Source organism: Tursiops truncatus, chromosome 5 (assembly GCF_011762595.2).
Source record: "Tursiops truncatus isolate mTurTru1 chromosome 5, mTurTru1.mat.Y, whole genome shotgun sequence".
Taxonomy (NCBI): domain Eukaryota; kingdom Metazoa; phylum Chordata; class Mammalia; order Artiodactyla; family Delphinidae; genus Tursiops; species Tursiops truncatus.
Genome location: NC_047038.1, coordinates 118,314,177 through 118,337,464, shown reverse-complemented (window position 1 = coordinate 118,337,464; position 23,288 = coordinate 118,314,177). Strand labels below are relative to the sequence as shown.

The window sequence follows — 23,288 nt, the reverse complement described above, 5'->3', positions numbered from 1 at the left end:
TGCTTTAAAGAGGTAAAGATTATTTCTTAAGATTGAATGTAGGGCTTCCCTGGTGGCGCAGTGGTTGAGAGTCTGCCTGCCGCTGCAGGGCACACGGGTTCGTGCCCCAGTCCGGGAAGATCCCACATGCCGCGGAGCGGCTGGGCCCGTGAGCCATGGCCGCTGAGCCTGCGCGTCCGGAGCCTGTGCTCCGCAAGGGGAGAGACCAAAAAACAAAAGATTGAATGTAAACAGGTGAAATGATAAAAATAGATTCTATGTTTACTGATTTTAATGAACAATGATTAATATTTACAGTATTTATTTGCTGACTATCTTTGAAATAAACATAGCTATTTCTCTCCCTCATAATACCAAGTACATGGAAGTCACACAAAAAATACATATTAAAATGAATAACGAATGACACAATACATGGAGTCAATGGTGTTTACTGTTTGGTCAAACAATATTCTTTAATTGTCAGTCATAGAGTGAAATGTACATTAACATACATGTTAAATATTCATCCCGTCTGCATTATTGCTATGTGACATCATTTTATGGTCTGTAGAAAAATATAATTCCTGAGATCATTGTTGGCTTCTTTCAATCATTTTCCTCACTGTCAAATCATCTTTCCTTAAACGACTTGGGAGTGTGAATTGGGGTTAGAAGTTTCAATTATAGACCAACTTTTTATATCTCCTAAATGCATAAACAGGCTCTATCTTTTATAAAGGGTAGAAAAATAACCATGGTGTGTGGAATTATTTTGCAAGGTATACAATATAGGAAAAATGTAGGCTGAACACAAAAGAAGTATTTTCTGAATGTCTCTCAATCACCCATAAGGAACATAGATTTCCTAGCCAATCAGTCTTTGGCATACAGCCGTCCAGCTGTTATTTCGCATTTACTTAAAATATCCTCTGCTAAATAGTTGTGTTCATCTTTAAAAGTAAATTGCTTAAAATTACATTCAATTTCTTTCTGTAAACGAACATTTTCTTCACCTTCACAAGCAAACACATTGGATACTGAAACGTTGTTGTCACCAGCTTTACATACTGTTCTGCCGTTTGCCACGGTACAACCATAACGTAAGTCATAAGAAAGCAATTCTGGCTTTTTACGGAATCTGGTGGAGTTTACACTGAGTCTGGACTTAGTAGGGCTAACAAAACTTTACTGATTTCAAAATTCATATTATTTCAGGATGGTTTCCAAAACAATCCTAGAAGTCCGTAACTGAAATATAAAACAAAACAAAAGTTATGAGCAATCTTTCTCTCCTGGGTTCACTAAGGCCTTGGAATCATTTGTATCTGTGTACTTGCTTGTGAAAGCACTAAAACAAATTAATTCAAAGAAAACCACTCTGAAACTACTTGAACATTTGATACAACCATAGAGGTTCAAAGGCTTATATGGCCTAGTCTGTATTTTTCTCCAAGTCTTGGTGTCAAAATGATTATAGAATGTGTCGTTTCTTGCTCTGTGATGATTTTTAGTGTGCATGAAACATAAAAAAAAGTGAGTATTTAACAAATACCTCATGTATCAGGCTTCTCAGGCTGGAACTGAAAAGCTTTTTGAAGGATTTTTAACAACAAATAATGGCCTATGTCACAGATCAGAAAACCAACAATCAGCTTTCTTGACCTACAGCTGAAAACAAAATTATCTTTTAACCAAATAGGAGCTGTTTTATTTATTAAATGCCTTCGTTAACAACACCATCTTTCACTTCCCATTACTCCAATTCAATTTCTCCTGCATACAAAGTAATGAGCAGAATGGCTGTGAATCCAGTTAACACCCCAGCATTCTGAATCATGAAGAAGGTGAAATCGGTTTTTCTTCCAGTTACCTTTTCTCTCAGCATATCATTCATCTCTGGAAACTAGAGGAAAGATATATTGTTAGATAACTGTTGCCATCTTGTGGGAGAACATAAAACTGTCACTGATAGATTCCTGTGGAGGTGGGAGGGGACGAGCATTTCTCTGAGTTGTTTAGATGTTTTAGTATAGAGAGCATAACAGTGATATCCAGCCCTACTAGACATCAACAAGAAGAAAAGTACGAAAATAGTGTTCCCCAAGTGAGTCAATACAGTGGGATGGGATGTACCTCATTTTATGTCTCTCTCTCTCTCTCTCTCTCTCTCTCTCTCTCTCTCTCCCCCCCAGCTCTCTTCTTTGCTCTCTGTGCTCCGTCCACACCATTCTTTTTGGACCTCAAATGCATCCAGCCTCTTTCCATCCTCAACATCTTCACACCCACCAAAACCTCTATCTGAACGCTTTTCCCTCAAAATGTTCAATGAGCTAAATCTTTGAAGTTTCAGCTTAAATCTTACTTTCCTCGGAAGGCTTCTCTTAGGCCCTCCTAATTTAGGTTCCCTTATTATCATCTTTCAGCATATATATTGTTTTTCCTTTCATTTCACAGTTTTTTATTTGTAATTATGTAATCATGTGTGTGATTTTGTTTGCTTGTTGAATTTCAGGTTCCCCTCTTTGTAGACAGAAGCCCCAGGAACACGGGGACTGTGCCTTTTTTGCTCCCTCCAGGGTCCACAATTTCCAAGCCTGATACAAAAATATCAATCAATAGTAGCTGATTAAATACATTTTTAGAAATCACTATATATTTAATTCCTGTTCTCTTCAATTTGTTTCCTTTTGCTTGCAAAATCATAAGGTTTTTAAATAAACTGTGCTCTGTTCTTGAAGACTAAAACAATCTTATTGCAGTGAAAGCAATTAAAACCCCAAGTTCTGTACTTAAAAGCTATCCTTTCTCAGCATATAACTTCTACTGAAAAGGCTTCATGAGGAGATCTGTAAATGCCATCATTTCAAAACATATTTCAAAGTGATCTGCTATACACACATTGATTTGCTATACATGCAATGCATACAGCGGTGCATTGTCCCAAAGCATCCAAGAGGTCTCCAGAATCCACTGTCAATCCACCTGCCTGATTTGAGAAAACTTACTGGGATAAAATGGATGACATTTATGAAACCGCTCTGAAAGAAGCAAGTATGCTTTCTGAAAAAAGCACGTAAGTATATACAGCATCATTTATTAGTATTATTTCTTTAAATTGAATAACTCTAATAGATACGGTTCTTACATTACAGAAAGGAGAAGTGATGACCTAGCATAAAATATGCTATTAGCCATTAATTCTGTGAAGAAAAACATAAATGCAGTGATGGTTCTAAGAGATGAAATCCTTGCACTTATAAGGGCCTGCACAGAACAATGAACAGAGCTAGACAGTTATCATTTGGAACTAAGAACGCAGATGAAGGACATTAAATTATTAAATTATGTATGTAATACATCCTCAGTTCCAAATGCAAAAGAAACATTCCTTGAGTTGCATCCACTTAGCACATTTTCATTTTCTAGAAAGCTGTCCACGATTTATTTGAAAATGCACAGGACCATTGGTATTCTCTCTCTTACACACACACAGACATAAAGACAGACACAGCATAGACATAAACATAGATACAAATATATACCGTCCCAAGTCAATACCGTTCAATTTTAATTTACCAGTTTTAGTTTAACTCAAAAGGCTCTCACTGTTCAGAACTTTGAAATAACAAAATGCTATTTACTTTAACAAGTTATTCCCTTCTGAATGTGACATCCTAACAAAAGAAGAGAGGAAAGTCCCATGGAGACATACTATAGAATACAAGCTTTACCCACAAGGCCAAACACCCGGGAAGATATCTCTCCTTCAGCAAAAATAAGTCATTTCATCCTCTGTCAATGAGACCCTAGATCAAACAATCAAGGAGAATCACTTTCAAATCACTATTAGTACAAACTACTGAAAAAGAGTTATCTGTTGGACCAGGAATATTTTAAACTACAACAGAAAGGCCTTCCACACTGTGGAAAGCAAAAGGTCACCCTTAGTCAATTCATAACCCAGATGTGTCATTCCAAATTTAAATTAAAACAAGATAAAAATCTTAAAATTTCTTACCATATCCGCCAGAGAAATATAGAGGAACATGCCTCCAGCAAGGGCAAATATAATATTTGGAGCAAAATTATTGCCCACCAAGATGCCAAAAGCTAGCCCAACATAGCAGGAACACGCAGAAAGGAAATTGAATAACAAGGCTTGTCGAGTACTCATTCCTGCATTGAGTAGGATCACAAAGTCCCCTAAAAGAAGAAGAACACATCAAGTGAGTAGGGTTACTTTCCTATTTGGGGATGAAATAAAAGAAAATCATCATTGTCTAAAAAAGGGCTCCATCTTTTTGAGGCATCAGCAGGATTTTTAAGAGTGTGTCACCTGAAACGTCTCCCTCCCCTGAAACCAAGAAGCACCGGACTTGGAGAACAAGAGCAGAGTCCCTTACCTAACTCATGAGGGAACTCCTCGCACAGGATGGCGATCGAAGTGCTGAGTCCCTGCAGAAGAGACAAGGTGCAGGAGGCCCCGATGGCCAGGCCGTCGATGAAATTGTGGAGGGCATCACTGAGCGTTATCATCCAGGCAATGGTCCCTATTTCTGAGAGCTTCGGCCCCTTCATACAGGTACATGAGGTTGACTCTTTTTTTCCATCCTGCAAAATAACAGAAAATCAGTCAACAGGATACCACCAATATTTCTTGAAAGTCTAAGCGATGCACAGAAGTGGATGTGTTATGTGTTGAGAAAGACAAATGTCTCCACCAGAAAGTCTTTCATAGTAGATAGGAACCCCTAATCACATAAAAACAGAAAAAAACTTATGGGAGGGAGAAAGGAAAGGAAGAGATTGACAGGCCTTGAACAAACCACTTGAAAAACATTTCGCTTTGGTTTCACCTTCAAACAATCCTTTCGACTTGTATGAACAAATTCTTACGACTGCCTTCCTAAAGTGTAACTGATACTAACCAAGAATTTGATTTATTCACATTCTTTAAAGTAAAAGAAGTTTGTCAAAGACTAAATTTAAAGTCTCTTCCATGTTACAATTGAAATGTGAGATCCATATTTAAAGCGTGATGATATCAAGGAACATTTATTTTAATCTATCTTATGCCACTGTGTGACTGCGGGCAAGGAATCTGGGCCTCAGTTTCTTCAATTGTGAAGTGAAGAGAGTGTACTCAATGGTTCATTTATTTTTCAATGACTTATGAAGTTTCCACGGTATTCAGGTAGTGTGCTGCATGTTTAGGCTGTAACAACGTGGTCCCTACAAGCTCTAAATCTCAATGATTCTCTTAACAAATTCCATGAAGTGTGATTGGAACAGGCTTGCTTTTACACAACACTTCTTTCCACTTTGAAACAATAATAAAAATAGAAAACCCTACAACAGACCCTTTGCAAGAATTCAAATTTCAATCAAATTTACAAAATTGTATAAAATCAAATGACAAATGCCAACTGTAACATCTTCCAGAAACTGTGGAAAAAGATAATAAAAGGCAAATTCATTTTTAAGCAGGGAAGCAATTTTCAATTAACTGGAGAACATTTTATTCCTAGTTCTCCTTCCTGCAACTCTACCTCAGCAGCTAATCAACATATTTATTGAACACCTGCAATTTGTACAACAGTGTACTGTATGCTATGCAAAGTGCACAGAAGTGGAAAATACAGCTTCTATCTTCAAGAAGCGTATTTACCTTGGAGAAACAAGATGTAAAGTATACGACCGACTCTTTTAAAAATGTGCAACATATATCAGCTGAAAAGGGCTTCCTTCAGAGCAATCATGTGCGCGGTTGTGCGTGTACTCTGACGTCACTTCATTGCTCAAAACTGTTTGGGGACCTCCTTTCAGAATTGAAGGTAGATCCTGCCACACATCTTTTCACTGTTTCATTAGTGACAAATCTTCAGCTTTGAGGGATGTTTTTTGTTTGTAGACACAGCCAAAAGTCATTTGGCGCCAATAAATTCTTTTTTTTTTTTGCGTTATGCGGGCCTCTCACTGTTGTGGCCTCTCCCGTTGCGGAGCACAGGCTCCGGACGCGCAGGCTCAGCGGCCATGGCTCACGGGTCCAGCCGCTCCGCGGCATGTGGGATCTTCCCGGACCGGGGCACGAACCCGTGTCCCCTGCATCGGCAGGCGGACTCTCAACCACTGCGCCACCAGGGAAGCCCTGGAGCCAATAAATTCTTAAATTAATATGAAAGGAGGGAGGATTGTCAGTAGTAGTTGCTAGCTGTTATTAGCGGTAGAAACAGTAACAGCAAAGGCATATGGTGTTTATTACGTGCCAGGCACTGTACTAAGCAATTTAGATATTTCATTCCTTTAGAGCCATTCTATGAGTTAAGTACTGCTATTATCCATCATTTTATGGTTGAGGACACTAAAGCACAGAAAGGCTGGTGAACTTCCTAGGGATACAAAAGAAAGAAGTGTGCTTTTTCTAGTAACTGTTCTACTACTCGAAACTTATGGTGGGGGGTAGGGAACACCTCCTGTTTGTGGTAAAGTCTGAAGGCAATTTGCAAGGAGAATACCCCCTTTCTCTCAAAAACACTGGAAGCAACATTGGAATAAGTATTTAACCTCCTTTTACTTTAAAAGGCAATTCTCATCCGCATAAAAAGAATTCCATCTGGTTTTCAAATGTGGTCTTTTTACTGTGTAGTGTTAAAAACATAAACTGAGGCAAATGAAAAAGTTTAAGATCTTATTTGATCAAGAATGGGTTCCAATCTGGCAGTGTCAAACCAGAAGTGGTTAGGAGCATTCCATGGACAGGAAGCTCAGGGAGACACTTTTACTGAAGAAAGACGGAAGCAAAGCAAGAAAATTATTGACTGGCTACGGCTTAAAGCCTAGATGGCTGTTTGCAATGGATTGTCCTTAGGTTTTGATTTTGTAACATTGAGACATTTACAGGCTTAGATTTTGGATTGCTTGTATATGACATTACAGCCACCTCAGCTTAATTGTCTCCTTGTTTAATTAATTTAATTAATTGATATATCTTAAATGCACAACATAATAAACAACAGTGACTTAGTTCATGTCAAATGGGTAGCTTGGATAAGAAATGCTCCGGATCAGGAAGCAATTATTGCCAAAAGAGAAACAAAGGCAGTCATGAGAAAAAGCCACAGAGGAAGTGACCTTGGCTTTGCAAAAACCTACTGCCAAGATACATTTAATAAGACCCCTTGTTTCTCTCTTCCAACTTGGTTTACCTAATCACATATTTATAATTTCCTTATTTACTTGTGATGATTTAGGGGAAAGATTATAAGACCAAGTCTTGACTGCCTGATATTTTGTACAGAGTCTGTACACAAACTCCTTTAATTTGGAAAAAGAAATTAAATTAATATATCAGGCATGGTTCTCTTACCTCTGAGTACAGATATTACTGACTCTATTTATTATGCTTCCTTTTAGCCTTATAATCTTAGGTCTCAAATGACACTGTTGGGTAGGTTGACAGTTATACATTTTTAATAGTCTTAGAACAAATGAAAGAAGGCAAACATTCACAAACAGTTCTCTTTTAATTCAGCTGGAACAAAGTCACTGTGCAGAGAGACAATTAAGTCAAGTCCCTTTAGTTAAATTAGGGACTATTCTTCTCTTTCCCATTATTTTTTATTTTTCTTTGCTGTTGTTGCTTGCTTGCTTTCTTCCTTGTTTGACTTGTATACTAAATGTGAGGCTCTTTCTAACCTCAGCCAGGATAAGGCAACTCAATCTAGTGAAAAGACCATCACTAGATGGTCCAGGAGAACCAAGTTCTCGCTCGGCTCTGACAAGAATTACTGTGTAATCATCAGCAAGGCTCTTAACATTGCTCACCTTAGTAATTAATGAAAATGAAAGTCAAAGCAAAGTGCAGACTAATCAGAATGGGGGGGAAAGAATAGCATGGAACAAAGTTATGAGAGGAGAGAGGACACTGAGTAGAATCCCAACACAAGTACGGAGGGGAAGAAGCACAAAGTAAAAGGAAAAAATGTACTAAGAAATCAAATGGAAGAAGGCAGGTATGCGTATTGCAGAGCAGTCTGAGTTTAAGCAAGGAGGAAGAAGACCAAAGAGGGACACAAGGAGAAGGAGGAGTGGCACGAGTTGGGAGGAAAAGGAAGAGAAATCAAAAGAGGAAGACGAGGGGCTTCCCTGGTGGCGCAGTGGTTGAGAGTCCGCCTGCCGATGAGGGGACACGGGTTCGTGCCCCGGTCCGGGAAGGTCCCACATGCCGCGGGGCGGCTGGGCCTGTGAGCCATGGCCGCTGGGCCTGCGCGTCCGGAGCCTGTGCTCCGCAACGGGAGAGGCCACAGCGGTAAGAGGCCCGCGTACCGCAAAAAAAAAGAATTTAGCTCTCCTGCATAGGACACAGATCATATAAATATGGCTTACAGCTGCGGTGAAATACTATGCAGAGTAGTGGAGATGATGAATATTTTATTTTTCCACATGTAAAGATGCCCAAAACATAGCATTGAGGTTTATATATATATATATATATATATATATATATATATATATATATATATATAACATGTCTAGTGGGCACCTTTTTGTAAAAGTTATTAATATAATTTCATGATGGTCTAAAGCACAAACATACTTGGAAAGATATATACAAAAATGCGAATCATGGTTCTCCCTAGGAGATAATACTGTGGATAATCCTTGGTGTTTTTCTTTTATCTTTTATGGGTGTCCTGGATTTTTTTTTTTTGCACTTATTATATATTATTTCAATACTCAGAAAACAAAACATTAAAGCCATGGGGTGAGAACCTCAGGAGAGGGAAAAGTGAACCTGCGATGACTCAGGAGTTATCATCATCGAACAAGGTAAAGCTGGAGAAGCAAGCTGCCTGGCCTGTTTGGTCTGCATTAAAAAGAGGGTGTATTGTCCCACTAAGTGCAACGTCTTTTGTTAAGTTAATGGCATGAGCACTGTCAGACCTCACTGTGCATTGGAGGAGGCAAGGTGAGTCATGATTAATAAAAATGGTTTTGTGGTTTATTGTCTATATATTTTCTTGATAAGAAGGTAAAAGTGAGCAACCACTGCAGGTGAAAGTTAAATTTCAAATTCTACATCCCATGCTGAAAGAATTTTGCAGAGCAAGAACTCTGGTAAAAAAAAAAAAAAAAACGTCAAAAAGGAAAGTAGAAACACTTCAAAAAACGTAACAAAGATGGCAAAAGGAAGTATAAGTAAACAAACAAGAGCTGAAAATTGTATGCAAAGGAACATAAAATCTATGCCCATAAAAGAGAAGTGAATGTAATATAAATAAAAACAACAAAATATTATTTTAAGAGGCTGCAAATAAAGAGAGGTGAGAGTTAAAGAAAGGGGCACTGAATGCTAGCTAGCTTAATGATTAAAGGGTATGGGCTTTGGCACAAAATGGGTGTGAGATTAAGTAATGGCTCTGCTACTTAACAGCTCTGTGTCATTTGGAAAGTTACTTGGGTCCTAGCTAACATAAGACAAGAAAAGGAAATAAAAGGTATACACACATAGGGAAGAAATAAATAAAACTGTTTTTGTTGGCATATGTCTATGTAGAAAATGCAAAAGAATTTTTAAAAAAAGCTCCTAGAATATAATAAGCAAGTATAGCAAGGTTGCAGGACACAGGTTAATATATAATAGTTGCTTTCCAATAAACCAGCAATGAATAAGTGGAATCTGAAATTAAAATCATAATACCATTTACATTAGCACCCCCTAAAAATGAAATACTTAGGTATAAATCTAACAAAATATGTAGAAGATCTATATGAGGAAAAGCACAAAACTATAATGAAAGAAACCAAAGAAAAACTATTCTGTTCATGCATTAGAGGACTCAACATAGAATTGTCAAGACGTCAGTCCTTCCCAATTTGATCTATAGATTCAGTACAATCCCAGTCAAAATCCCAGCAAGTTATTTTGTGGATATTTTGTGATTCTAAAGTTTATATGAAAACGCAAAATACCTAGAACAGCTAACACAACATTGAAGGAAAGAAACGAATTTGGAGAACTGACACTATCTGATTTCAAGACTTACTATAAACCTACAGTAATCAAGATGGTGTGGTACTGATGAAAGAGTAGACAAACATCAATGGAACAGAATAGAGAGCCCAGAAGTAGACGCATATAAATACGGTCAACTTGTCTTTGACAAAGAACCAAAAGCAATACAATGGAGAAAGACAGTCTTTTCAACAAATAGTACTGGAAGAAGTGGACATCCACATGAATAAAAATAAATAAATAAACCTAGACACAGGTTTGACACCCTTCACAAAAATGAACTCAAAATGGATCACAGACCTAAATGCAAATGCAAAACTCTAAAACTCCTAGAAGATAACACAGGAGAAAACCTAGATGACCCTGAGTATGGCCATGACTCTTTAGATACAACACCAAAAGCATAATCCATGAAAGAAATAATTGATAGCCTGGACTTTATTAAAATTTTAAAACTTCTGCTTTGCAAAAGACAATGTCAATAGAATGAGAAGACAAGCCACAGAATGTGAGAAAATATTTGTAAAAGACACATCTGATAAAGGACTTAAACAAAATATACAAGGAGGTCTTAAAACTAAACAATAAGAAAACACAAAACCCTATTAAACAATGGGCTAAAGACTTTAACAGACACTTCATCAAAGAAGACATACAGATGGCAGATAAGGATATGACATCATATGTCATCAGGAAAATGCAAATTAAAGCAAGATAACACTACACACCTATTAGAATGGCCAAACTCAGGAACACTGACAACACCAAATACTGGCAAGGATGTGGAGCAACAGGTACTCTCATTCATTGCTGGAGGGAATGCAAAATGGTGCAGCCACTTTGGAAGACATTTTGTCAGTTTCTTATAAAACTAAACATACCCTTCCCATATGATTCAGAAATTATGCTCCTTGGTGTTTACCCAAAGAAGTTGGAGACTTATGTCCACATCAAAACCTGTTGTTTACAGCACCTTTATTCCTAATTGCCAAAACTTGGAAGCAACTAAGATCTCCTTAATTAGGTGAATGGATAAATAAACTATGGTACATCCAGACAACGGAATCTTGTTACACACACCCCCAAATGAGCTATCAAGCCATGAAAAGACATGGATGAATCTTAAATGCATATTACTAAGTGAAAGAGGCCAATCTGAGAAGGCTACATTCTATGATTCCAACTATTTGACATTCTGAAAATGGCAAAACGGGAGACAGTAAAAAGATCAGTGGTTGCCAGGAGCTGGGGAAAAAGAAAGGGATGGATAGGTGGAGCACAGAGAATTTTTAGGGCAGTGAACATACTCTATATGATACTACAATGGTGGCTATATTACACATTTGTCGAAACCCATGGAATGTACAACACCAAGAGTGAACTATAAACTATGGACTTTGGGCGCTTATGATGTGTCAATGCAGGTTCATCAATTGTAACAAAGGTACTGACTTGCTGGGGGATATTGATAATGGGGGAGGCTAGGCAAGTGTGAGGAAGGGGATATATGGGAAATCTCTGTACTTTCTTCTCAATTTTGCTATGAACTTAAAACTGCTCTTAAAAAAAAATTACTTGGAATCTGACTTCAGATTCCTTATCTGTAGAATGGAGAAAATACTACTACTAACTTCATAGGATTGTTGTGATGATTAAATAAGATGTTTATGAACTGCTAAGTGCTCCGTGAATAGTTATTACTGTGTCACACAGATCATTTTACCTAACAAAGTACAGATGAACACAGCATTATTAAAAGGAAGAAAAACAAAAACTGCCTAAGAGAAAAGTGTGCAAGACAGAAGATTGCTCACATATGATCCTTGAATAAATTCAGGAGCATACTGATCAAGATGATTGGAGAAAATAGGAGAAAAAGTAAATCTACCCAAAAAAGAGCTTTAGAGAAGTGAGAGGGTGCAGTGACACGTGTTAAAAATAAACAAGGAAAACTTTTAACAAGGATGCTTGAGCTTGGACATAAATATACACTTGAAGAAAGCTATTGAGCTTTCAACTACTGGAGTTCAAGGTGTATGAAAGAGTCAGGAGGTTAATTAGCCAGAAGGTAAAACCCACTGTGAAATGTATGCAATCTAAATTAGTAAGTTTATATGAGTCAGATAACTGACTGGTATAGGAAGAAAGGAATCTCTAAGATGTAAAGTAGTATCTTGCGTATTCAGCATTTCACAGTTTACAAAGCACTGGCATATATTAGTGTCTTCGTTTCCTGTTGACCTTTACAACATCCTCATGAGTAAAACAGAACAGATAGTAGTATCCTAATTTTAGAGATGAGGAGAATGACTGTCTAAGAATATAAATGACTTGCTCCACATCACACAGGAGGTGTTGGGATTAGGCTCCTTAATTAGTTACCAAACACCTATTTTAAAGCAGGCAGGAATGGTGCTAGGAACCGAGGACAGAAATATAAATAAAAGAATCTCCATGTTGCTGGAATTTATAGTCCAAACTCAAACTTCAGGCCCATGACAATTAATTCCCCTCTGCCCTTTTAGAATGACTCTCCACGCTCTCGCCCCGCTCTCTGTCCTGAAGCTGTTTTCCTGAATGGGCCACTGCTACAGGCTTCTTATCCTCTGGTTTCCATTTGAGATAGACCACTGGGAAGCCCCAGAGGGAGCTTAGGGGGAGAAAGAAAGGAGAAGTCAGGGTACTTATTCCTCTGATACCCCTTTGTGTGGTCACCTCAAGCTGTCAATGACCCTCAAATGGAGAATACAGCTCTTCTCAAGACAACTCTCTTCCCAGGTTCTAGTAACTGCTCCTTCTTCGCCATCCTTTGGGCCCAGGGGTGGTAACAACTTTACCATTACTGGTCCCTGGGTCATGCGCTACTCTTATAACCCACTCACACCTTATAAATAAATCTTCCTCAAATTATTCTAATCTGAGTAATCCATCTGTTTCCCATTGGGATCCTGATAGAATCACTGGTACTGGAAGTGGCCATAAAAAACAGACCCCCAAAAATGGAATTTAATTGGGTTTTTCATATATTCAAAGTATGGGGAAGTGGGACATTGGTTACCCATGGGTGGGCTTCAATTTTCAATGAAGCCCAGAACATGAAAGCACTCTGCAAGCTCTAGGCTATATTGCAAGCTTTCCTGCCAGTTGGTTCTTAGGACCCAGCAGAGCCAGTGGAATTGGAATAATCTGTGGCAGACAGAGATGCTGAAAGGAGCCTTCTGGCAATCCCTGATCAGAGAATCACAGTGCAGACCCTTAAGATGTTAGGTTAAAGCCATGACCTTTTTTGCCATAAACTATTCTTTATCTCAAAAGCAGTTCCTTGCTTGTTCCTAGGTCCTTCTAGAGACTTACCTTGTGCCCATGGAACATCTAGTGGCCCTGAGATCATTCCCAGCAAGCCATAAATCAGCTGTTCCCGCCAGCATTCCATCATTAAATTGTATATACGAGTACAAGCCCACACCAGTCTTGAAGACACAAATTGCAATGGCAGTCGATTCAGACTCTCATAATCTAAACCTCATAGTTCATCTCTTTTCCCTTAACAACAATAAGGCTACATGGGGCATTTCCTATAGCCAGTTAACTGTGAATAGTGAGTGTTCCAGCACCAACCAGCTATACAATCTTACTCACAATGAACTTAAAACAATAAAGATAAATCCTCCAAGTGGGCAGAACTTTTGAGTGTTGTGTTGAATTTCCTGTAGAAGTAATGGCCTGAGATATACATCTACTCTAACTCATGGGTGGGTGCTAAAAGAGTTGGCCAGGTGATCAGAGACTTTCAAAAAACAAAATTGGAAACTGCTGGCAGAGATCTGGAAAAAATATATAGATGGACCTCTTGTAAAAGGCACAGAATATGAAGACAATTCTATTCCATTAAATCTCATAAGAGCCTATCACTGAGGATGCTCTCAGTAATAAAGTGAGCGAGAAGACCTGACTATAAATGTCACTTGGTATCTTTCATTGGCCATCCCAATGTTTGCTTAATTTATCCCCCAGGCTCCCTCCTTGAGGGGCAACTTAGGCTGGCTATGTCCCTAATTAAAGGTCACTGCTCCACTGAACAGTGGCTTTCTGTCCAAGATTAGTTCCCTCCCAGTTCTAATAGCTTCTTCCTTCCCCTTTCCCTTTGGACATAAGATTGCTAACTGCTCCACCATTTCAAGCCCCAGGTTTACTGTACTCTCCCCTGTGGTTCACCCACAACTTGCCCAGAGTTTTGTAAACTGCCCTTTTTCTATTTTTTATTTATCCTTGAAAGTGCCACCTCATTCTGGAAAGGACACGACTGATTCAAAGTTAAATGCTCACTCCACACACAACACTCACAGACTCTTCATATACTATCATGTATATTTGAACAGGAAAACTTACAAAAAGGATTAAATAGACACAAAGATATAAAGAGTTAAAGGCACTATACAAATATAAAATTTCGATGGGCTTTGCTTTTATGGCTATATTTTCAAGAGATTTCAATGGACTTTATAGCTGGTGGTTCCTTTGTCCTTCCTCTAGCCCTTAAGGGTCAGTCTCAGCTCGCTATAACCAAAATCAGACTTCATATGAGAAAAGAGAAATTAATTTTATCTTTAATGCATATAACCAAATATAATTCAAATGCACTTAGTCTTTGGTCATTTGGTTTCAAGACAAACCTCATAACTATTTTCAAAACTCTCTTTGCCAATGAAAATAACCATTAACGAGAAAATAATAATTTCCCGAAAGCTTGAAAATTGTTTCCTTTCCCTCCATCCCTTCTGTGAGAGGTGATTGAAGTTATTTAGCTCTTTAGGAGTTGAAATAATTGTCTTTCATTTGCAGTTGGGACCATATCATTTTACTGTCCTGATAAAAATAATTTAGGAGAAATCTGAGGGGTTTTCAAGAAATTATGTTACTATTTTGCCAATGGAACTTAGAGTATATACTAATTAAGTATTTACAGTTACCCTAATGGACTACTTATGCCTCTCTAAAAGGATGCCTACTGTTACTACAGATGGAGGAGGGCATTAGTGCTCTGATACATTTGAGAAGCAGGATATCGTTTCTTAGAAAAAGCTTACATGATGTACTCCCCAGCCCGCACAACACTCATTGTTACTGAGAAGCCTTAAAGGAAGTCAGAGCACCAGGAAATTGGTTAAATTTTCATTTAAGTTGGAGAAATTTGTTGCGGGGCTCCTGAAAAATGGGGTTCCCCAACGGCAGGGATATCTACATTGCTCAGCATCAAGTCTCCCAGAATAATTCAGAGGAGGAAACAGGAGTAGGGTGGGATGTGGTAGAGGAACCAACGCCATGCAGCAGCTGCCTGTGTTGTAATTACCATTTGACATGAATTATGTGAAAAGAACTGAAATAAAGAAGATCCCACCCAGTGTACTACAAGTGATTGACTATCAAGCCCTGCAAAAGACGAGGGCAGGCTGTCTGATTGGCAGAGATCTAGAAACGCAAGCCTCTTAGAGCAAGAAGTCTGGGAAAGTGATAAGAGGCAAGGGGTGACAGGTGACAAGAGGGACAAGAGCAAGTACCAACCACAGTCACCGCGACAGAAGAGGTGATGAGGACCACAGGCGGGCCACTAAGAAACAGGCAGTCTGCCAGTAGAGAAGAAGGCGAGCAACAGAGGGTTAGAAATAACCCTGTTCTCTGAAGAGGCAGCCGGCCCCGGTCTATATTTCAACAGTTTAGAAAAACAGAGCATCTCTACTTTGTATGTGGAGAGTGAGGGGTGAGAACGACAAAGGGGATAAGGGTACCAGAACCTCATTCCCTCTTAAAGATGCAAATGGATACTCTGAAGATTTGCTCACCAGTTTAAGAAATTTGTATTGAGGTATAGTTGATTTACAATATTGTGTTAATTTCTGCTGTATGGCAAAGTGATTCAGTTATACATATATATATATACATTCTTTTTTTATATTCAAGAAAAGACATTTGATAGTGAGGAATTGAGCATGAAAGACACAGGATGTACTCAGGGAACTCAGAACAGTAAAGTGATAATAGTAGTAGCACAAGTCATTAGTAGTAAAGTCATTTAATCTTCACAATAACCCCATGAGGTTATTAGTTCCATTTTATAGATGAGGAAATTGAGTTATAAAGAGGTTAATTAAGTAACTTGCCCAAAATCACACCTCTAGAAAGGAGCAGAGACAGGATTTAACCTTCTATGCCAAACAAACTACACCTGTGATCTCCAGAAAATATGGGGTTTTATTTTCTCTTATTCACTCCTGTTCATCCAGTATCTAGCACTGCAGGCACTCTGAACATTTGTTGTCTGAATAAATGAAGGTCAAGTAATAGTAAAAGTACATTTTCTCTCATGACAGGTTCACAAATCATTGTCACATGAAGCATCTATTCCAGTCTTTCCAAAGAACAAACATAAGGGCAGTTACACAACATGGGTAAAGGGTGCATGGAAAAATGTTCATTAATCAATTCCAAACTGGTTCATCTACATTAAAAAAAAACACTCTGAAAGTGCAGAAGTGTTTTTTTCTTTGCTTGTTTTGTCACCAATTCTTTAACGTCGTGGAGCCAGATCAAAAGCTCCTTGTGGACAAGGATTTTTTTTTTCATTTCAGCCCAAAGTTTAACATTAGTAGGTGTTCAGTAAATTTTTCTTTTAAATAAATCAAGGGGAGGGGGGGGTCTTGTTTTGCTGAACTGGATGGAGTAATGGGATGCCAAATCACATCCTAGTCAGCAGACATCAGTGCCTCCACATCCGTCCCGGTGACCTCCAAAGGGCAGAAGACTTTTACCAGCAGCCGCCTTGCATCTAACTCGAGGATACTTACACGTTTTTCAGAAGATTGTTGGAGGAAGGGGGCAAAATATCATAGTAGCAACAAAGGTGACTAACACTGTTGAGTGCTTACCATTTGCAAGGTACTCTGCTAAACGCCATGAGCTGAGCACCTCTAACATCCAATCACAGATGCAGTAATGCAGGTACTAGAGGTAAGGGCTGGACCAAAACCACACAGCTAGAGATGGAAAAGCCATTGAACCCAGATGATTTGACTCCTAAGCCCACGCAATAAAAGGCAGAGAAGACTGCTCAAAAGGACTGAGTTTTTCCAGATAAGAAATTCTGTGTTCAGTAATTTATTCCTATGATAATGGGTTATTTTATTGTTGTTGCCAGTCTCCATCATGGAAGGTGCCTGTAATTCAAGTACCTCTGGGTTTTTGTTTTCTGGGTTTTTTTTTGCGGTACGCGGGCCTCTCACTGTCGTGGCCTCTCCCGTTGCGGAGCACAGGCTCCGGACGCGCAGGCTCAGCGGCCATGGCTCATGGGCCCAGCTGCTCCGCGGCATGTGGGATCTTCCCGGACCGGGGCACGAACCCGTGCTCCCTGCATCGGTAGGCGGACTCTCAACCAGTGCGCCACCAGGGAAGCCCATACCTCTGGTTTTGAGTAGAATACACTAAGCTGATGTTTTGGGGTTTGCTAACACTTCAGACACACTTAAAATAATACCTCCAATCACTGAGGGAATAAAACACCATCTCGGGCTTTCAAATCTACTCCATATCATCTGTTGTTTACAGACTGCAGTATGGATAGGAACTATACAGTTGTTTTTTGACTGTCTCTTCCTGAATCTGTTACATTTAATTTAATAAAATGTAATTTTAGAACCAGAGGCTTATTTGAGATTATCGATACTTATTTAAACGTTAAAACACAGTAACACTTACTTTGAAGGAGTTCCATCTAAAATTTTCTCCAATGTCATTTCATGCCAGCATCCCTTGTGCCTTGGCTACTCTGACTTCTTTCAATTCCTAAAACCCACCAAACTCTTTCCCACCCTGGAGACTTTGTGCTGGCTGTTTCCACAGCCATGACCGTCTTCTCCCTGATCTTTGCATAGAGAGCTGCTTCCTACAGTTCAGATTTTAGCTTAAATACGTTCCTGACCACCCAAACGAGCTGCCCAGACATCACCACATTTCAATTCCCTGCACAGCGTCTGTAACCCTATAATGTTGGGCTATGTACCCACTGGAACAAAAACAGTGCCAGAGATCAGAGACATTTTCTGTCTAATGTGCCACAATATCTCCAGGGGGTGGAACAGAGACTGGCATTAGGCATGTGATCACAGGATACATGACAAGTGAATGAGCGACAGAATGAAAAACTAAATACCATACTCCTGCCCATTAATACAGCTTTACTGATTTGACCTACAGACCAGGATGTCATTCAGAATGTGAAATGTTACCACAAAAGAAGGCTCGGTTTAAGATTGCCTTTATTGTTTTAATATATAAGTTGCCTGACTGAAATTTTGGTCCAAGTCAGAAAAACTACAAAGAATCCAGAGAAATTTTCTGCAAAATGATGCCCTCCCAGTAAAGGATCTTTGAAATTTTACTTTCCAAATGTAAAACAATCTCTAGATTTGTTTGTTTTGCAGCCTAGAAAACTATTGATGATCCCTCACTTCAGTTTTTCTGATATGTATTTTATAACCTAGTGATAAAAGTAGATAAACTAGAAAGCATCAAACCAGAGACCTGCATGGTTTACTGAAACTTCAAAGGTGATCTTTATTGGTGCTTTCTCGGCCATTGAATTTTTTTCTTTAATCTGCCTTCACTGAGTTGCTATAAAGGTTTAATAAAGTCATGCTCATTAAGCAATTTGATATCCTCAGTAGAAGAAGATTCAATAAAGTTTGTTCTTTTTTTTACTTTTAATGCTCTGATACCTGATATCAGAAATAAGAAGCAAAAAGAACCACTTTAAAAAGAAATGGGGGGGTTTTCCCTGGTGGCGCGGTGGTTGAGAGTCCGCCTGCCGATGCAGGGGACACGGGTTCGTGCCCCGGTCCAGGAAGATCCCACATGCCGCGGAGCGGCTGGGCCCGTGAGCCATGGCTGCTGAGCCTGCGCGTCCAGAGCCTGTGCTCCGCAACGGGAGAGGCCACAACAGTGAGAGGCCCGCGTACCACAAAAAAAAAAAAAAAAAAAGAAATGGGGGCTCACACATTGAGGTTTCTCCTTTTCACTGATAAGAACTCAAACATACAATAGATCTGAATAAATTGGGCCACTGATCAACACGGTGAACAAAGTTAAAGACAGTTTGAGAAAGTCACCACTTAATTAACAAAAATGAAGAGTCATTAACTTAATTGCACTGAGATCCTCAAAAAGGGACTGAAATCCCCTATCTAAAAAGCAAGCACACGGTAAAATCAAATTCCACCACCCAATCAATGATCTGACTGCAACCTGATGGTAATTTATTAAGACTGAACACCTAATTTGGTCTTTAAACACCTTCAATTATTTTCTATTCACTAAGATAATCAGTGAAGTATTTCTAGTTATAAAAGTGTTTTGTGTGATCTGGACATTTACCTCAGACATAAAACTGAATAGATAGGAATATATAGGCAGATAAACATCTGTGTGTGTGTGTGTGTGTGTGTGTGTGTGTGTGTGTGTGTGTGTATGTGTGTGTGTGACAATCTGCTAATGCTCTACTACAGAGTGTAGTAGTGTTAAACTCAGAAAAAATCTTGGCAAGACCACACTTCATTTGCAAGATACTTTAGCTTTGTGATCTTTCTAATTTAGGATTCTTATTTTTGAAATATATAGAATAAATATAATATGGAATACTAGAATATAGAATAAATTCTGCCTCCCCAATAGCCTCTCCTTGGGACATGAATTTTACTTATTACAATAAAACATCTCATGCTTTGGCAAATTTTCCATCATGCAATCCACTGAGTAAAAATTACTCACCGGGTCTTGATCCAGTATTCCCAAACTGCAAGATGCAGCATGTAAAAAATATAGCACCACATAAATATTTTCAAATGAGCAAACAGCAAAATTTTTTTTAAAAAGAGACCAATTTTGGCAAGCCCAGTGTTTATGACATGGACATCTTTTATAATTCAACCTTTAAAAAAGCCTGAAAAAGCTGACGTTAAAGGGACACCAGCAATAGAATATATATTTACATTTTTCCATTGCTTATGCTAGTTTGCATAATAAAATTAAGCAACTCTTTCTGATGCCCGGAATAATTTACTTGAACCTCGTAATTTTTTTCCTCATTTTTCAAAAGAAAAATGTATTGGCATTCATCCTCAATTTTTTTTATCAATCAGCATATGCACAACAAAGCAACACAGCAATTCTTCATTATACTAATGGGGGAAAAATTAACTTGACATCAAGCCTAATTGAGTAAAACCTCACTAATTTTAAATAGGGATAAGTCCTGCCTGTTTAGTGAAAGCAATTTAGTATAGAACATGTTTAGATAAATACACTTTTATAGCTTTCCAGAATTCACACTCACAAATAGCTTCCACAGCAAGCACGGGGTGTGGTAGAGGGCCTTCAGAAAACCTGCCACGTTGTATGGATAAGATTAATGTAGCATCTCAGTTACAAATAACAACTTGGTGTTTCTTGAGATAACTTGAAAACTTTAGGTGCATCTTCCTAACAAATTATTTCAAAAGCAATTTTTATAGAGGATGCCAAAGTACTCTACGGCCCAGTCTACAAGCAAAATGTATAACAAATCATACATTATTAACTATGACAGGTTAGCAGAGTCAAATTTAATGAGGTTTCACTCTGCAGGCAATCCTCAAGTTGCACTGCAAAAGTTCATTTGTAAGTTCATGGTTAGAAATCAGAACCGATTAGAGCAACGTTCCCGTTAGGAAGGTCGTGTCATGCCTATATACGGAAGGAACATGGGTTTGGAACTCAAGACCCCAGGAGGGGATCTCATCATAACTTTGCCATTTATTATCTGTGTGAACCTGTGTGAGTTTTTTAACTTAACTGAGTCTTAATTAAATCTGTAAATAGACTTAATACCTATTTCCCAGGACTTCTGTAGGAATTAAACATAATAGCTGTAAGGCACCTACTACAGTGCTCTCTACTCCCACCCCTGGGCATTTATTTTCTTTTATCAAGTATCTCTCTATATCAGAGACGATTAGCTGGGAGGTTGTAAGGGTGTTTCAGTTGTAGGGGTGTACACACTTTAAATTGGATGTAATAATTGGTGGGTCTGTACATTCTTCTGTTGCAAAAGTTCATGCATTTCATCAAACAGCTTCCTAAGGGGGATTCTTAAGACCTGTTCTACAGGGGTACTTGCTTAAATTTTTAAAAATTAGAAATGGCCAAATGCTTACAAACAATAATTGGTAGTACCCTCCGCACCTATTTCATCCTATCTTATTTACTTAGCAGTCTCACACCTATCCTTCACAATTGGTACAAGCATCATCTTCTCAGGAAAGCATCTGGGACCACTTCATCTGCATCACTTCCCACTCCAACATGTGCCACATCTTTCTCAGCACAGCAACTTGTGTATACATCTACTAGAGTACTCATCACACCACACTATAACTATTTTTACATGGATATACCTACCTTTAAGGAATTCCAAGTACATGGTAGATTCTTAATAAGTGGACAGAATTTTTTCCCACAAAAAATGTATTTATATTTGTTCATTAAAAGTAGTCAAAAAACACTAATTCAAAAAGGTAAATGTACCACAATGTTCATAGCAGCACTATTTACAACAGCCAAGACATGGAAGCAACCTAAATGTCTATCAACAGATGAATGGATAAAGAATATGTGAGATAGATGATAGACAGATACATACATACATACATACATACATACATACACATGATGGAATACTACTCAGCCATAAAAAATAATGAAATTTTGCCATTTGCAGCAACATGGAAGGATTTGGAAGGCATTATGCTAAGTGAAATAAGTCAGACAGAGAAAGACAAATGCTGTATGAGATCACTTATATGTGAAATCTAAAATACACAACAAACTAGTGAAAATAACAAAAAAGAAGCAGACTCACAGATACAGAGAACAAACTAGCGGTTACCAGTGGGGAGAGGGAATGGGTGGAGGGGCAATATAATAGGGGTAAGAGACCAAAAAAAGGGTTATTATGGGATTATATGAAGACATCTGTGTGAAACTTTTGAAAATTAAAAAGCACTATAGAATTTAAAGAACCTTTCATTCAACAAAAAAATTGTTTTTAAAAAGTAGTCATTTTAACTGATGAGAAACATGCACATCAGAAAGCAACATGGCTTTGGTAAAAGAACTTTGAGTTTGACAGATCTAATTTCAAAAAAATCCTAACCTCTCTGAAATTCAGTTTCCTCATCTGTGAAATGGAGATAATCACACCTACCAATCGAGGTTGTACATGAATAACATCTGTCTAGTACTGAGTATATTCCCTGCACAAGATCTACACCACCAACATCACACCACTAACTACCACCATCACAATTATTGCTGTTAATTATGCAGGAGTGACAGGTAACAGAAATCTAACATGCTTATTGATGAATTGTTCTACCTGACACTGACTATGGCTCACAGACCAGAGAAAAGAAAATCTGTGCGGGGACAGCTTTCAGGAGGCAGAGCGCAAAATGATATTTTTGGAACTTCATACACAGGAGCAGGCTACTTTCGTATGTGACCCCCTGGTTCCCAGAACCCTCCAAAGGTTGCAGGCATGCTGTTCTCGGGGTCTGCAACAGTGTGGGAGTCTCCCCAGGTGGAGTATCACCGTCTCCGCCTTGCACCTATGCAGAGTATTGCTTGAGTTTGTGAGTCCAGGATGTAAAGGTCAACATTTCCACCCCTGAAAGTAAGGACACAGGCTCAGGGTTGAGAAATCTGCCTTTCTACCCAGCAATCTGTTATCATCTCTAATCCCCTCTTAACTACATTAACAGAGAACCTATTCCAAGCTTTTCCTCTCTTCGCCAACCCCATGCTCCTTACTGCTACTTCCCACCTGCCTGAGATGGAGGCATCTGACACACACACACCCCTCCGCCCACAAACACATTCTCCACCTTCCGCTAGATCTTAGCATAAAATCCCTTCTCCTTTTGAAGATCAGCAGTTCCACTCGTGTCCTAATTCTCTTTTAGTTTCTTCTCTAAGAATTTGCTGCATCAGACCTTCTTGCCAGGACTTCCATTGTTCTCTGCTTCCCCAACCTCTGGCTGTCCACTCCAGCCTTTCCTCTCTGTCTGCAATCTCCTTTAGATTAACGAATTCCTGAATCGTCATCCTCCCCTGAACTGCTGTTCTTCCTCATTCTTCTTCCCTTTGATGACAAACTCCTTGAAATAATTCACTTCTCTAGTCTTTTTCTGCATCTATTTATTAAATC

General features: G+C 38.7%; 1 protein-coding gene across 2 annotated transcripts in view; it reads right to left on the bottom strand.

Annotated features, from left to right (window-relative positions):
• Positions 1–415: 415 nt before the first annotated feature.
• SLC39A8 (solute carrier family 39 member 8) overlaps positions 416–23,288 on the bottom strand; it is a 72,735-nt gene continuing 49,862 nt past the window's right edge. For both annotated transcript variants that reach the window (XM_073805564.1, XM_004318299.4), the window contains exons 7-9: positions 4,386–4,593; positions 4,001–4,185; positions 416–1,885 (exon numbers count right to left, since the gene is read on the bottom strand). In XM_073805564.1, coding sequence (XP_073661665.1) covers positions 1,736–1,885; positions 4,001–4,185; positions 4,386–4,593 — 543 coding nt within the window. In that variant the 3' untranslated portion in view covers positions 416–1,735. The remainder of the gene's footprint in view (positions 1,886–4,000; positions 4,186–4,385; positions 4,594–23,288) is intronic.